This window comes from Bison bison, unplaced genomic scaffold (assembly GCF_000754665.1).
Source record: "Bison bison bison isolate TAMUID 2011002044 unplaced genomic scaffold, Bison_UMD1.0 scf7180017864329, whole genome shotgun sequence".
NCBI lineage: Eukaryota > Metazoa > Chordata > Mammalia > Artiodactyla > Bovidae > Bison > Bison bison.
The window spans coordinates 4,305,420-4,322,693 of NW_011494901.1; the positions used below are offsets into that span (position 1 = coordinate 4,305,420).

At 41.3% G+C, this 17,274-nt stretch overlaps 1 protein-coding gene across 4 annotated transcripts in view; it reads left to right on the plus strand.

Moving 5' to 3' along the window:
* The window catches only part of MRPS27 (mitochondrial ribosomal protein S27), a 103,904-nt gene that overhangs the window by 82,704 nt on the left and 3,926 nt on the right, over window positions 1-17,274 (plus strand). For all 4 annotated transcript variants that reach the window (XM_010853564.1, XM_010853566.1, XM_010853567.1 and 1 more), the window contains exons 6-9: window positions 4,152-4,230; window positions 8,477-8,592; window positions 12,639-12,741; window positions 15,556-15,698. In XM_010853564.1, the coding sequence (XP_010851866.1) occupies window positions 4,152-4,230; window positions 8,477-8,592; window positions 12,639-12,741; window positions 15,556-15,698 (441 nt within the window). The remainder of the gene's footprint in view (window positions 1-4,151; window positions 4,231-8,476; window positions 8,593-12,638; window positions 12,742-15,555; window positions 15,699-17,274) is intronic.

Genomic DNA, 17,274 nt, shown 5'->3' on the forward strand with positions numbered 1-17,274 from the left:
ATGGCGTCTGGTCCCATCACTTCATGGGAAATAGATGGGGAAACAGTGGAAACAGTGTCAGACTTTATTTTTCTGGGCTCCAAAATCACTGCAGATGGTGACTGCAGCCATGAAATTAAAAGACGCTTACTCCTTGGAAGGAAAGTTATGACCAACCTAGATAGCATATTCAAAAGCAGAGACATTACTTTGCCAACAAAGGTCCGTCTAGTCAAGGCTATGGTTTTTCCTGTGGTCACGTATCGATGTGAGAGTTGGACTGTGAAGAAAGCTTAGCGCCGAAGAATTGATGCTTTTGAACTGTGGTGTTGGAGAAGACTCTTGAGAGTCCCTTGGACTGCAAGGAGATCCAGCCAGTCCATTCTAAAGGAGATCAGTCCTGGGTGTTCTTTGGAAGGAATGATGCTAAAGCTGAAACTCCAGTACTTTGGCCACCTCATGCAAAGAGTTGACTGATTGGAAAAGATTCTGATGCTAGGAGGGATTGGGGGCAGGAGGAGAATGGGATGACAGAGGATAAGATGGCTGGATGGCATCACTGACTCGATGGACATGAGTCTGAGTGAACTCCGGGAGTTTGGTGATGGACAGGGAGGCCTGGCATGCTGCAATTCATGAGGTTGCAAAGATTCGGACAGGACTGAGCGACTGAACTGAACTGAACTGAACTGAATCTTTTAGAATGGAGCTGGTATAAATTAATCAGCACATTAAAAATAAAGATTCCTGTAGCTGTGGCTTTTCAAAGCATAGTGATTTAAAAATGGAGAGGTGAAAGGAAAAAGTAATCCAATCACAGAAACTCTGTTGGTGGTCGTTTCATTCTTGATCCCTAAGTCTTGGGGTTTTTGCCTAGTTTCCTTTGGTGACGTTAGGGTAAAAGACATGACCATTTTTCTAGAGTACAGTCTCCGGAACATTCATATCTCTTACACGTTTTTGAAAAGACAGACTTCCTAGATTATTCAGAGCATGTCTTCCTAAGTCCCTCAAGCCCCAGAAGCCCCTACAATTAGGTCTTTCTGAATGTTCACCCAACAGCTGACTCTTCATTCCCCTCTTAGTATGAAATAAGGACAAAATGAACAAAAGTTAGAACGTTGTTATTGTGAATCTCAAGCCACAATCCTGGTTTGACCCATAATAAGACTTTAGTAATATTTCTCTGGAACTGTATTATATCTGTAGTGTCATTGAACCTTCTGTTTTTTAACTCAAAAAGAAATACTAAATTTGTTTTTGGGAGTTTTTGTTCCTATGACTTACTTGGTTACCAGCTTAACTTGATACATGTTGCAGACAGATTGTGTGTGAGATGTTGGGTTGGGTATGGCATTGTCACAAAAATGGGCAACATCCTATCCTTTTCCTGGGGAAGCTTATAATTTGATAAAGTAGATAAGCAGGTTCACTAATAAATCTACTGTTTCTATCTTACTTTTTATTGTTACTAGTCTTTTAGTGAAAAACACACCAGACAGAGTCAGAAGAACCAAGCTATAACAACATAAATTCTACCAGTTGTTCTTAACTTTATGCAAATAGGGTTCCCTGGTATTTCAAATGGTAAAGAATCTGCTTGAAGTACAGGAGACCTGGGTTCAATCCATGAATTGGGAAGGATCCCATGGAGAAGGGAATGGCTGCCCACTGCAGTATTCTTTCCTGGAGAATTCCATGGACGAGGAGGCTGGTGAGCTACAGTCCATAGGGTCGCAGAGAGTCATACACGAGTGATGAACTAACACTTTCACTTTAGGCAAATAGTAAGTTTATTCTTTGGGGTCTTAGGTTTTTCAGCTCTAAGTCAAGTGAGGTGTACCAAATCAGTGATTTCCAACCTCGGCTGCCCATTAGAGTCATGTAAGAAGCTTTTAAAAATTATAGATGCTTTCTCCACCCCCAGGATTCTAATTTAATTGGTCTTTCTGGAACCTAGGCATTGGTATTTTTTTTAATTGGTTTAAAAAATTTTTTTTTTTAGATTTTATTTTTTTAGAGCAATTTTAGTTTCACAGCAAAATTGAACAGAAGGTACAGAAATTTTCCATATGTTCCCTGTCCCCACACTTGCGGGGACGTGCCTCCCCCATTATCAGCATTTCTCATCCAAGTGAGCCGTTTGTTACAGTGATGAACCTGCATTGAAACACAAATCACCCAAAGTCCGTGTTTACAGTAGGGTTTACTCCATGGCTTTGAACAAGGTATAATGACCCACGTCTACCATTATTGTATCATACAGGCTAGTTTCCCTGCCCTGCTCCCCAGCCCCTGCCCCCTGATCCTCTGTGCTCTGCCCATTCCTACCTCACTCGTGTCTTTTTAAAGCTTACATGTTGATTTTTGCAGCCAGGATTGAGAATCACTGACCAGTTGATTCCTAAGTTTCTTTTCTTCCAGCTTTAATGATTTATCATTCTAAAATATTTTGTTTTTACCCTGCCTTAGGGATTATTGCAGACTGAATGACTGCTTTGATCAAGTTAAACATGGCTGCAGCTTTTAAAACAGTAGCTTCTGAACGTCTTTTTTTTTTTTTTTTTTTTTATTTCAGCACATTTGAGGCATTCTGTATAGTCTGCTAGTAATAGTGACTCAGTTCAGCAGAGACTGACAACTGGGATTTAGGATTATCAGAATTTCTCAAGGAGGATGAGTGTAATTGGAAAAAAAATTCCTTGGATGTTTCTGGTGGTTGATGGGAGTGGGTAATCCTACTGAGATAAGAATTTTAAATAAATGTATAACCACAGTTTAGATGATTAGTAGTCAGACTTCATTGTGCATGAAAATCACACAGGAAGGCACTAAAATCTCAGGTTTCTTGGGTCTTTAAAAATTCAGAGACAAGAGATAACAGATGCCGGCAAGAAGAGGGCAAAAAGGGATCCCTTATGCACTGTTGGTGGGAATGTAAATGGGTACAGCCAGTATGGGAAATAGTATGGAGATCACTCAAGAAATTAAAAATAGAAATACCATATGATCCAGCAAATCCACTTCTGGTTATATATCCAAAGGAGGTGAAATCACTGTCTCAAAGAGATACCTGCAACCCCACGTTCACTGAAGCATTATTAACAACAGCCAAGCCATGGAAACCTGAGTGTCCATTTACAGGTGAATGGATAAAGAAATGTGTGTGGGGTGGGGAGGCAGGGTGAACCTGGGTCTCCTGCATTGCGGGCAGATTCTTTACTATCTGAACTACCAGAGAAGCCTGTACATACACATACAGTGGGATATTTAGCCATTCAAAAGGAACAAACCTTAAGAGCATTATGCAAAGTAGAATAAGTCATTTAAAGAAAGATATCTCATGATCTCACTTATGTGTGAAATCTGAAAAGGCAGAATTCATAGAAACAGTGTAGAATAATGGATATGAGGGTCTGGGGAGGGAGACTGGAAATGGGGAGATGTTGGTCAAAGGATACAAACTTCCAAAGATGAGTAAGTTCTGAGGATCTAATGTATAGTGTGATGACTGTAGTTAAGAGTACTATATTATATTCTTGAAAGTTGCCAAGAGAGTAGATCTTAAATATTCTCATCACTGCCACCAAAAGATGATCGTTATGTGAGGCAATGAATGTGTTAACTAGCCTTATTGTAGTAATCATTTTGCAATATATATGCATGTTAAATGATCATGTTGTACACCTTAAAATCACACAATGTTACATGTGAATTATATTTTAATAAAGTTGGGAGAAGAGCACTCTAAGGACCAGAAAATGCTGCATAGTGTGATTAATGTGTGCCTTCTCTTAGGACTCCATTTTTGTGTTGATATTCATACTTTTTTAAAAGAATCACTGAACCAGTGGAATGTGGTTTTTTTTATATTCTTGGTTTGGTTCAGGGTTTTTTAAGTTATGATGAGGTGTTAGAATTGAGCTTTATTTTTCACGTCAGTTGTCTTGTATCAGACACCCACTCACAACTTTCTCACCCTGACCAACAGTTCCAGTTACCAAGCTGCATGAGTCACAGCTTCTATTTCACTGTCACAGATGCCGTAAAATGATAGTCAGATATTTTAAAGCTAATGGGAACAAATTTTTTTCCTGAATAATACATAGGCATATATTATAAACTTAACTTAATGAGTTTTTTCTCTTATTTTACTTTTATTTTCATTGCAGGTCCAATATGGTATTTTTCCAGATAACTATACATTTAACTTACTGATGGATCATTTCATAAAGAAAGAAAATTACAAAGGTATGAAATCAAACCAAGGTCCATTTATAATGGATCTACTGTTCCCAAAGGGAAGTAAATATAGGCACTTTTACCTTTTTTTAATTTCTTAATAACATCTGTATATCACTCTTTCAGTCAGAAATAGATGTGCAGTTGATTGACCTTATCGGGTGGCCAAATAGGAGACTCCTATCCAGATCTTCTTTCCTCTGAGTTTCTCAAATTTATTTCTTCATGTCTCTTTGGGCAAAGGACAGTGAATTTAGTTAATGCAATAAAGCTCCCTGAGCTTCCACAGCTAGTTAAGGTTATATTAATTCAGCTGTTAGCTTGACTTTGTTTTAAGCACAATTTGCTAACTTTGTTTTACTTACATCACAGTTGTTACAGCATGTGAAGTGTATAAGCATAAAATCTTATACTGGAGAGAGTAGCATGCTCACTATGAAGGGAAGTCATTTTACCTCCATAGGCTTTTGTTTCCCTGTCTCTGACGTAAGTGCAGTGTTCAAACTGCCATACAGTTGTGCTCATTTCACATGCTAGCAAGATCATGCTCAAAATCCTTCGAGCTAGGCTTCAGCAGTATATGAATCAAGAACTTCCAGATGTCCAAGCTGGATTTAGAAAGGCAGAGGGACCAGGGATCAAATTCCCAACGTCTGTTGGATAATAGGAAAAGCAAGGGAATCCCAGAGAAACATATTTCTGTTCATTGACTACGCTAAAGCTTTTGACTGTGTGGATCACAACAAACTGTGGAAAATTCTTCAAGAGATGGGAATACCAGACCACCTTACCTGTCTCCTAAGAAGGCTATATGCAGGTCAAAACGCAACAGTTAAAACTGGACATGGAACAACAGACTGGTTCCAAATTGGGAAAGGAGTATGACAAGGCTGTGTATTGTCACCCTGCTATATAAGTTAAATATAGTTTATATGCAGAGTACATCGTACGAAATGCTGGGCTAGATGTATCACAAGCTGGAATCAAGATTGCTGGGAGAAATACCAACAACTTTAGATATACAGATGATACCACCCTAATGGATGGCAGAAAGTGAAGAGGAACTAAAGAGCCTTTTGATGAAAGTGAAAAAGCTGGCTTAAAATTCAACATTCAAAAAACTAAGATCATGGGATCTAGTCCCATCACTCCATGGCAAATAAATGAGGAAAAAGTGGGAACAGTGACAGATTTTATTTTCTAGGGCTCTAAAATCACTGCAGATGATGACTGCAGCCATGACATTGAAAGATGCTTGCTCCTTGGAAGAAAAGCTCTGACAAACCTAGACAGCATATTAAAAAGCAGAGACATCACTTTGCCGATAAAGGTCCATCTAGTCAAAGTTACGGTTTTTCCAGTAGTCATGTATGGATGTGAGAGTTAGACCGTAAAGAAGGCTACGCCCTGAAGAATGGATGCTTTTGAATTGTGGTGCTGCAGAAGAGTCTTGAGAGTCCCTTGGACTGCAAGGAGATCAAGCCAGTCAATCCTAAAGGGCTCAACCCTGAATATTCATTGGAAGGACTGATGCTGAAGCTCCAATACTTTGGCCTCCTGATCCAAAGAGCCGACTCATTGGAAAAGACCTTGATGCTGGGAAAGGTCGAGGGCAGGAGGAGAAGAGGGAGACGGAGGATGAGATGGTTAGATAGCATCATCAACTCACTGGACATGAGCTTGAACAAGCTCTAGGAGATGGAGATGAAGGACAGGGAAGTCTGGTGTGCTGTAGTCCATGAAGTTACAGAGAGTCAGACAGGACTTAGCGACTGAACAATAACGACGACAAAGTGCATCGGTGATCTCTTGAGTTTTCTTTACCCCCAAAATCTTGTGGCTCCGTGGAACTAACCTGAAGTGGCTCTTACCTTCATCTACAATAAGGGGGGGACCAAGGAAAGAGGGGGATTGTGGCAGACCCTACAGAGCAGTCAGGTGGAGCCCTGCCAGTCTCCATGGACGGGGAAGGGTGGTACAGCACACTTGTGCTCTTAGCTACACAGACAGGGAAGAAGGAAAGAGGAGGCTGTGCCATTGTGTAAAGATACACCCTGGCTTCCCCTTCCACCATCTCATCCTCAAGCTTGGTTCTGAGCTTTGCCTGTGTTATGGTAGTCACTACCTCAGAAACACGGATATGGACTGGTGGTCATTTTTCCTTTTTGACGCCTTGATTCCTGTCATTGAGTTACATCCCTCACCCTCAGCCTTTTCCATTGCATCGGGATGCAGTGGTTAGGCTGGGCACCCAGGACCTCTCTGCTTTCTCTTCTCTCTCATAAGACTTGGAGCTGTTGACTGCCTAAAAATATTTGCTGTACATTATTTTTTTTAATGCTTATTGTCCCTTGTCCATTTTCATTCCATTTTAAACATGCATTTCCTAAATTGAACTAAAATTAAAGATAATTTTTAAAAGATAATTCTCTTTTGCATGTTTCATCTTCCATTCTCTGTGAACATCACATTTTAAAATTCTTACTAGTTTATCACTGGAAAATTATGTAGTAGCAGTTTTCTCTCTTCTCTCTTGTTAAAGGAAATGTTGGAAGGGTAAAAGGAGTTTGGGGGTTCCCCCCTAAATTCAGAGTAAATGATGTTGAGAATTTTTGTAAATAAACTTCTGATGAAAATTATTGTTGTTTATGGCAAGAAATTAGAAAATACACTTTTGTTGTTAAAATAGGAAATATCAAAGTACATAAATAATTATGGATGAACAGGAAATCTTATATAGGTCAGTCTAATTTCACTTCCCAAGCTGACTGAAATGAATATAAATTAGAGATGAATTTTATTTATTCATGTGTAATTTTGAATTCAGTATTGAACAGTTGGCAAAACATTTTTCTGAACTATATTTTTAGCTTTAACTTGTTCTTTTAAAATACTGGTTTGTTGGTAGGGTAGGGGACTGTTTGTTTGTTTATGTCTCTTTCAGGCGCTTTTTTGCTACTGACTTACTGGGTGACTCCTCCCTGGTCTGCCTGTCCATTTCAGTTTACCCATTTACAAAAAGAATATAGAAGTTCTTGCATTTGACCTCATTTAGAACCATGACAACACATAGAAAACCAGCTGGCTAGCAATAGCTACAAATGAGTGCTAACTCTTATAATTATGAGTATATGCAAAAACTGTTTAAAAGAGCAGCTGATATTCAAAACATTATATGCAGGCACTGTATTTTAAACCAATGTTAACATCTCTGATTTAACAACAAATAATAAGGGAAAGAAATTATTTGAACTTGATTTTCTTGGCTTCCGCTTATGTTGTGGAATATTGAGGGGAAATAAATCAGATCTTGCTGAAGATCTGGTCTGTGATCAGCATTCATGTGGAAACAAGAATCTTCTGTGTTAAACTCAGGGACTTACAAGTTATGAATATGCATTTCCTTTCCATTCTTTCAACTCTTTTAAATTGAAGCTGATTGTCCTTTTCGTAGTCATCAGTTTTCTGTCTTTGAAGTAATACCTAGGATTTAAAATTACCTTTAGCATTCGTCCTTTTTTCCCAAAACAGAAAGAAGGTTCCAGAACATACAGTGGGGCATTCCGCCCAGCCCTCTCCATCTCTTCTTACCAGGGTGACCTGGAAAATATACTTGCCTCCTTTCTGTATGCCTTAACTCTTCCAGGTGGTGGACATGCTGCCTTAAATTTGCTTCACAGTTTATGAGGCATTTTCATATGTATTATGTTGTTGGACTGTCCAACAATCTTGTGGAATCTATGGAACAAATGGTATTTTATCATCATGAAGGTGATACTGAGAAATCAAGTGGTTTATTCTGTGTCCTTGAGAACAGCGGCACAGTAGCACCTGATTTACTACCTAGCAGTATGTACAATAGAAGCTAAAGACAGGGGAAAGACCTGCTTTACAGAAGAACTAGGACCACAGCCCATGTTTAACTTCATGATTTGTATTTTTCTATCATGCCTCACTTTTTGAGTGCTTATGGTGGTGCTAGTGGTAAAGAACCCACCTGCCAACGCAGGAGACATTAGAGACGTGGGTTTGATCCCTAGGTCAAGAAGATCCCCTGGAGGAGGGGATGAAAACCGTCCTGGAGAGTATTTTGCCTGGAGAACGCCATGGACAGAGGAGCCTGGCGGACTATAGTCCATAGGGTCACAAAGAGTTGGACACAGTTAAAGTGACCTAGCATGCATGCATGCATAGTTAAATACAGATTTGATGATGTTACCTAATTTGCTAATTTTTGCATTGATCTTCTTGTCAGATGCCTTATCCGTGGTTTTTGAGATCATGATGCAAGAAGCTTTCGAAGTTCCTTCCACCCAGCTCCTCTCCCTCTATGTTCTATACCAGTGCCTGGCAAAGAAGACAGACTTCAGTGTAAGTGACCTGTATTGAAACAGAACTAAGAGCCTTAGAGAAGCAAGCAGCAGCTGCTCAGTAGGGATGTGGGGGCCAGAGGAAAGCCCTGCCCTCAGCATCTGGGAAAAGATACCTGCTGTGAAGCCCTGTGACCCTGCACGACCAGGAATGAGTGTTCACCCATATATTTTAGGTCCTGGGTTCTAACAAAGTGGAATTGAACGTTCTTCTGCTTGGAAGAATCTCAAGTGAAAGTCCTTATGTACATTCTGAAACATGAGCTATGCTGAGTGCACTTCACACATTCAGAAATAGGTAATTGATGATCAGTGAGAGCTGGATGTGGCATGCCAATGAAGCAGTGAGGCAGCTAGCTTTAACCACAGCTTCTGGTATTAAATTCTGGTTGTTTATTTTGTGTCAGTATTTTCCTAAGGTTGCTCTGGGTCAGTCCAGAATACCAAATTTTGGTTTCATCTCTTCATTGTTGTTGCTTAGTCACTAAGTTTTGTCCGACTCTTTGTGACCCATGGACTGTAGCCCTCCAGGCTCCTCTGTCCATGGGATTTTCCAGGCAAGAATACTGGAGTGGGTTGCCATTGCCTTCTCCAATTGTTTATTGCTCCCCTAAGAGTAACAGCAGTAATAACAGTAGCTAATACTTAAATAGCACTTACTTTACACTTCCTGTGTTCTTGGTGTTTTAGATTTATTCATTTCATCCAATCCTCTCACCTCCGTGCAGATGAGAACACTAGGGCATAGAGATACTGCATAAAGTGGCCGAGCTCATAAGTGATGAAGCCAGGCAGTCTGGCCCTACAGACTTTGCCCTTAACCTCAAAGGTAACCCCAGAAAACACTGCTTTGGGTAGAAACTGGAAAGATCATCTACCCTAGCCCCAATTGTAAAAAATTTATGGTGTGTTTTGTTTTTCTAAAATGAATGTCATAGCCTGTGGCATACCTCACATTCATTAGTTCATTAAATATATTTTGAGCAACTGCTGTATTCCCTGTGTTTCAAGTGCTCGTTTTACGATGGTGAACAAACATTTCCTGCTTATAATCTAAGAAGAATGTAGGCATTTAAAACAAAACATGGAATTCCCTGGTGGCCCAGTGGTTAGGACTTGGTGCTTTCACTGCCCTGGCCCAGGTTTAGTCCCTGTTTAGGGAACTAAGATCCTGTAAGCCCCGTGGCGTGGCAGAAAAGAAAAATTTAATAAATAAAACACGTGACTATACTGAGCACTATAAAGACTGTATGGTAGAGAGTTTATTTTTATTTTAAACGTAAGTTAGGGAAGACTTCCTTAAGGAAGTATTTCTTTAGTTAATATTTGGAGCATGAATAGGAATTAACAGACTGAAGAGGGAAAGAACAATCCAAAAAAAGGAAATGTCACATGCAAAAGCCCTGAAGCAGAAAGAACATTGTCAGCAGAAAGGGGATAGAAGAAGGTAGGAAGTTAGAAAGTCTAACTGCCACAGAGAGGATCGTAGGATGAGATAAAAGTTAGAGAAGGTGGGTCATGCGAAGCTGTTTCATCTGCATCTTAAACATAGCAAGAAACCACTGAAAAGTTTGAAGCAGATGGGGTAACATGATCAGTTTTGTGCTCTGATCTAAGTATTCTGACCACAGCCACTCTGGCCCCCATCCAGTCTTAGCCACAACTATCATAGTCATCTGAGCAAGAGATGCTGGTGGTGTGGGGACCAGAACGTGCTGGGAGCTTAGAGAGTAGTTGATTGCTGTATCTAGGAGGCAAAGAACATGTTGGGGAGGGAAATAGATGTAGAGGTAAGGGTGAAAGCTGACCTCAGTTTCTGACTAGTTTGTGTTAATCGCTCAGTCGGGGCCAACTCTTTGCGACCCCATGGACTCTAGCCCACCAAGCTCCTCTTAGCCATGGGATTTTCCAAGCAAGAATGCTGGAGTGGGTTGCCAGTTGCTTCTCCAGGGGATCTTCCAGACCCAGGGGTCGAGTCCAGGTCTCCCGCATTGCAGGCAGACTGTTTACTGTCTGAGCCACCAGGGAGGCCTGAAAGAGCTGCCGGGTGTTTGCACAAGGCACTCTGGGAAAAAGCTTCATTTGGTGAGGAAAATCACTGGTTTGGCTCTGAATGTGTTACATTTTGAGATACCTTTGAGACAGTCAGATTTCCCAAGGGAAATTGACATCTGAATGGAAAAATCTGGACTGGAGATGTAATTTATAAATCCATATATAAATGTCTATACATGAGCCACAGGCCAAAAGGAGAATCAAGACTTTGTTGGGACAAATACCATGGGAAGATGGTCTGCATGTAGAATGCTCCTGAGAAGGTGGGTGAGATGAGGACTCTTACGAAGAACATTTAATTTAGTGGTATGAGGGCACAGAATAATGGAGCCAGAAACCAAGTTGAAGTGGATTATGGAGTGAGTCAGAAGTGCAAAAGGAGACAGCGAGCAGATGTCTTGACTGTGAAGGGGAGTACAAGAGGGAGGGAGAGAAGGAGGGTTTGCTTTGTATTAAGGGAGAAGCAGAAGCATGAAATGAGGAAACCTTGAAAATAGCTCCTGTTTTAGTCCATAACAGTACATGTGGTAGAAGGCTTGGAAGAGACCTAATATCTTACGTTAACACATCAGTGGCCTTTCGTAGTTGAGTTATTTCCAGACAGTCGTCAGAAAATATCTAACACATTTGTTTGTTTTCATTTACCTCTGTCAAAGTCCTTTTGGAAGCATCACCATTGCAGCCGCCATCACCACCCCCCATCGATTCTAGCAGAGCAAGGATGCTGTTCATTTGGCCTTCAGCCCCTGTTGCATCCTGATACTATGGATCATGTTTCTCCCTAAAGAAAAGGAAAAACATCTTTAAGGTTCCATATTTATTATTCCCTGAGCCCCTTTTCATGCAGTTTATGTGGAGGGAAATCAAAGCTTGAGTGATTTGCTTTTGAAAGTGAAATGACCTCCTTAATTACCAGCTCTCTTAACTTCTGTGTGCTGCAGAAGCGCCTGTGGAGGCTTTGTTTTTCTCCCAAGGTCTTTGCTTGTTTCAAAGGTTTAGTAAAACCTTAAGAAATTGCACTTGCATTGCACAAAGGTCATTCCCAAGAAAGAGGTTTTGGTGCCCATTAACACCAGGGGTGCCCCACTTACCCCTGGCTGCAGGGGTAGCTTGCACACCTTGTTCATTCTCTGACCAGTGCAGGGCCACCTGAGCTTTGCATTCTGTATTTCTAAGCCAGAACAAAGACTTGGGCTGCTGTGTGCTCCTACAGCGCCGGCACCGAGATGATCAGGGCTCTCGTTGTGCGGGGAGTTGCCAAGGTGCTGCTCGGGCCTGCGGTCACAGTGAGCCCTGTCACCGCCATTGCTCGTGTGCAGCAGCCTCAGCAGTGCTTGTGTTTTTGCCTCCCGTTTCCCCGTGTCTCAAAAGGCTTCAACTTTATTGAAGTGTAATGTTGCACCCTGGGTTGAAAGAAGTGATCACTAAGTGTTTCTGATTGCCTAATTTATTTTTAAGAGGCATTAATCTGTCTAAAAGCAGTCTAATAGTTGTATATACTTGAACACTATGAAGTAGGAGGAGTCTTATTGCTGAATTGTTTAAAATTCAGAAAGCCTGCTCTGTCGTGTCATAGTAATGTGAGTACAGAGCCGATAGCGTGGGTAATCTTTATTGATTGCCTCGAGGCCGTGTTGATCCAGAGTAGGCTCTTTATTTTTGTTTTGCTTTTCTGATTGTAAAAGGAGCTGTTATTCACTGCCCCAGATTCAGAAAGGAATGAAAAGCACAAAGAGGAAAACCAGAATTGCTTATAATTTCACTGCCTAGAAATCTGTTAACATACTGGGCGTTTCTGTTCTGCATTTTTCATCAAACCAATATCTTTTCTTTACAAAGTCAGAATTATCATGGAGCTTTAGTATGATTATTTTGTTTCTTTTACCTAATGTTATAGCATATTCTTTTTCCCTCTTGTGTCATTAATGCTCACATTTCTGCATACAGTAAGCATTGCTTGGCTACACCATGACCTGCTGTATTCTGTTTCAGTGGGAAGAGGAGAGGAACTTCGGTGCCTCCCTGTTACTCCCAGGCCTGAAGCAGAAGAACTCAGTGGGGTTGAGTTCCCAGTTGTACGGCTATGCACTTCTTGGTAAGCTGGAGGGCCTTACTAACATTGTTCTTCACGGATAGGAACTGATTCCTTCTTTTACTTCTTAATAAAATTATACTTCTTAATTATAATAAAATTATAATTTGATTTAGACTTGTGAAATTCCAGTACAGCTTTCATTTTTAGACATAAAACTGGACTTTGATGGCCTTATAGTTATTAGGTAAGACAACAAAGTGGGATTTAAAAACCTTTCGCCACTGGCAAGGTGAGAACTAGTTCTGATGGCTCTTGATTATATTCAGTGGTAAACAGTGTGAAGAAGCGATAAAGAAAGGAAAGTTCTGGTCCTCCTTTGGGAGAACCAGCCAGTAGACTCTTCCCCGGTACTAAAAAGATCTTCCTGTCTCTTTAAACCCAAGTCCAGGAGGAAAAACATTGAATGCATATTGTGGGTATTGTTTTCAGGTGAGGGAAGAGAATTGCAGAGAGTGGCCCTGTGGGAGCGCACAGAGGGACGCGCTAGTGCAGTGTGAGTGTGCCACGCACAGGGCAGCGGGCTTTGCTTTAGAGCCCAACTGCATTGAATCAGACAGGCAGCAGGGGAGGGCCTTTTGAGGAGCGGCCTTGGCTCTCAGCAAATCTGAGCACATAACATTCAACCTAAGTGTGCATCAAATGTGTCCTGATTTACAGAGTTAATTAAATTCATATTATTTCATTAGCCTTCCATGCTCTCTCCTACCTTCTCCTAATCATATACTATGTCTGCCCTTTACCTTTGTTTTCTGAAAACCATCTAAGTTATAGCAGTTTGACTGCTTTTGGAGTTGATCTTCACCATCGAAATGCAGTGTGGCGTTCTCGGGTGCTGATCCTGGTAGAAACAGACTCAGAGGAGTTCGCTGGGCGGCTCTCAGACTAACAAAAGAGTTGACCACTCTTTTTAAAAATCACTTTTTCCAGTGATCATGAGAATGCCAGCATCTCTTCAGGATCTTGATTTCAGTTCTTCTGGATAAATACCCAAGAGTGCAGTTGCTGGCTCATGTGACAGTTTATTTTGTTTTGAGGACACTCCCTATCGTTTTGCATGGCAGTTAGTGCCATTTTGCATTCCCACCAATAATGCACAAAGGTTCCCGTTTCTCCGTACTCTCACCAACACTTGTGTTTTGTTTCTTTGATAATAGCCATCCTGTCGAGTGTGAGATGATATTGTACTTTTGATTTTGGTTCTGATGGTTGATGACATTGCTCATCTTGTCACATGTCCATTGGCTATTCTGTGTCTTCTTTGGAAAAATGTCTATTCAAGTTCTTAGTCTGTTTTTAAATCAGTTTATTAGTTTTTTGTTGAGGCATAGGTGTTCCTTATATGATTTGGAGATTAAAATGTATTTTATAAGATTATCAAATAAAATATATTGTGAAAACTAAAAGAAAAATCATTTTCTCTTACCATCTACTTTTGATATTAATTACAAGTTTTTGCATTTACCTTCAGAGGAGTACTCAGGAATGTATCACTGCATGAATTGTCCAGGAAGTTGTCAGGGCCAAGAAATGTACTTTGTCGTTCCTGATTCTGAGCAGAGGCCTGAGTGCTTTGAATCTGGCAGCATCAGATTCAGATCCCCCTGCTCTCAGCGTGTCATGTGCGGTGTAGCCTCGTTTACCTCCAACATAAGCAGCTTCCCGGAACGTGACTGCAGCCAGCCCCAAGTATCTTAAAGGTCTAAAATTAGCTGTCACCTGATGAGCTTTGTCTGTTTATGTTCCACTACAGCTTTCCCAAATCCTCCTTCCCGGGAAAGATAAGTGAAGGTAGATTTAAGACCCAGCAGCTCAAGGTGACTTTGGTCGTTAGTTCAGAGAACATCTCTATTCCCCCAGGAATCCCAAGACAGCCTCCCTCCTCACTGGGGGACCCTGCTGTCAGCCAGCCACATCTTCAGCTCTAGTTACGATTGTTCGAGGTTCCAAGAGAAACACTCATGTCCTGAGACCCACAAGGATGACAAGGACTGTATAATTAAAATGCTGATGCAGCTCAACTAAAAGAAAGAGTAAAGTGAGATTTTCTTCTTTTTTTTTTTCATAAGGACAGTCAGTGGACTGTTTTGGAGCATTTTTAAAAATGTCAAACATTTCCTGGCAAGGAAAGTTGTCAGATGTTGGCACAATTTTTCAGTGTAAGAAAGTTGTAAAATTTCTTTTTTGGAGCAACATTTTGTCTTGAAACAAAAGTCGTATTTCAGTTGTTTGCTTTGTTTTATAAGGGTAGCTCCATTTAGAGGCGGGCTTCCCAGGTGGCGCTAGCATTCAGGAACCCACCTGCCAATACTGGAGACGTAAGAGACATGGATTCATTCCCTGGGTTGGGCAGATCCCCTGGAGAAGGGCATGGCAGCCCACTCCAGTATTCTTGCCTGGAGAATCCCATGAACAGAGGAGTCTGGTGGGCTACAGTCCATGGGGTCGCTCAGAGTTGGGCACAACTGAGGCGACCTACCATGCATGCACGCACACTACTTAGAGGCAGATATGGCGACCTCTGTAAATTTCCCTCAGCCCTCGCGATAGTCACCAGCAGTCCACATGAAAAAGTAAAAAAAAAAATAATAAGTCCATACAGTATTGAAAAGTATGTACATTGACTTTTACCACGTTTTTCATCATCATTCTGAAATGTCCTTATTCACTGAATGGGATGAGTCTTGGTAGAGATTTGAAATGATCCTCCATTTCTCAAGCTGCCAGCTGAGTATTCACTTGTGTCTTCAAGTCCTCAGTCTCAGACGTAGTGGGAAGCCACGGCTAAGCCTTCTTCATTGTTCTTTTTGGGCACAGGGAAGGTGGAGTTGCAGCAGGGGCTGCGGGCTGTGTACCATAACATGCCCCTTCTGTGGCGGCCAGGCTACCTCGACAGAGCCCTTCAAGTGATGGAGAAGGTGGCCTCCTCCCCAGAGGATGGGAAGCTGTGTAGGGAAGCGGTGAGTTACCCAGCCCTGATTCTGGGGGATTTAGCATCTCCTGTCCCTTATAAGTCAAGATGTGGATTTGTTTTCCTTGTCTCCCCCAGCCCCACCTTCTTTATCTCTATAGATTCATGTATTTACTCAGTTGAAAAGGAATGAAAAAACCACATTCTCAGTGTTACTGACAAGCACTAGAAAATAAGATTCACGTTGATTGTATAGTTCACTGTCTGGGAGGAAAACTATTCTCCCAAGAAATTCAAACTGAGTTCAGTAAAATACTGTTTATTACCCTCCACCACTACCGCCACCAAAGTAAAATCTCAGTAGAAGCTCAAAAGACATGAAGATTTTATTTTTTACTTTTGGCATTCCTGTATCTTCGTGTAGTCCTGTGAGACTGACTACCTGTCAGAGTTTTCCTAAACTCTCAAGAAATGAGTTTAGGCAGTAGACGTGGCGCCATCTTTCTTTCTTCCCAGTAAATCATTCTGTGGTGAATGCATGATGCAGAGGAGGTCTGGACCAGCTGTCCCTTTCAGAGTTCTAAGGCTTTCGGTTTGTCCAGACTAGGACCCTGTCCTCCCATCAGCCTCAAAGCTCATCCCCCTTGGTCACCTCGGGCTCTTCATTCTGCAGAGTTCCTAGACTTAGCTCAAGCCATGGGAAAACATGTGGCAAGCTTACGCCCGGTAGGGAGTCATAGTGCTTGCTTCTGTTTAAGCAGCTTTTGTAGCCAGAGTCAGGCCTCAAAGGACATCAGTTATTTCGTTAACAGAGTGTGAAAGCTGACTTTGAGCTGTTTGTTTAGCCTTGACCCTATCACTCAATCTCACCCCATGGCTTCCATTTTGGTCTCAGGATACAGAAGTCTCGTCCCTCTACTGGCTCCTTATTACTAATGTCTAGTGAGTCATTATGTTCTCTGTGAGACATTTATACCAAAGCATACACATTTCTGAATATATATTCATGTTTTAACCCTGCTATAGTCAGTACTAGTGATTGAAACACAAAATTAGACATAAATGCTCTGCCAGGGAAATACTTACTGCATTTTGAGCCAGACTTGCATTCTTTGTGTTCTGACTTCATAGAAATGTGATTCACATGTCAGCATTGAATGTGATATGTGTCAGGTTTGGGTATAATGTATTAGTGGCATTACAAAGCCTTGGAGTCTTTTCTGGCTTTTTGTTCTGAGTTGACGTGGACAGAATTCATCAGTATCATATGGGTATTAATGCTGGCCTTGAGGCTGTTTCTGTCCCATCTCTGATGATCAGGCCCTCCTCAAAGGAGGTTGCCCCAAAATGAAGGAGGTAGGGGAGAGGGGTCAAAACAAAAAAGAAACCTTCTGTTTCATAATTTACTTACTTTGTAAGTCACAGAAATCCCCTCTTACAATAAATTTCATATATGCTGTCTGGTCTTTATCAACATATATATATATATATATATAGATTGGCCGATCCCTAATCTCTGAATGTCCTGTGAGTTGAATTTTTCTCTGAAGGAGGCCCCCGCCTAGATTCAGAGGCTTTATCGTACTTTCAGAATGGCCGGTTGTTGGTTGTGGTCTGTAGTGGTT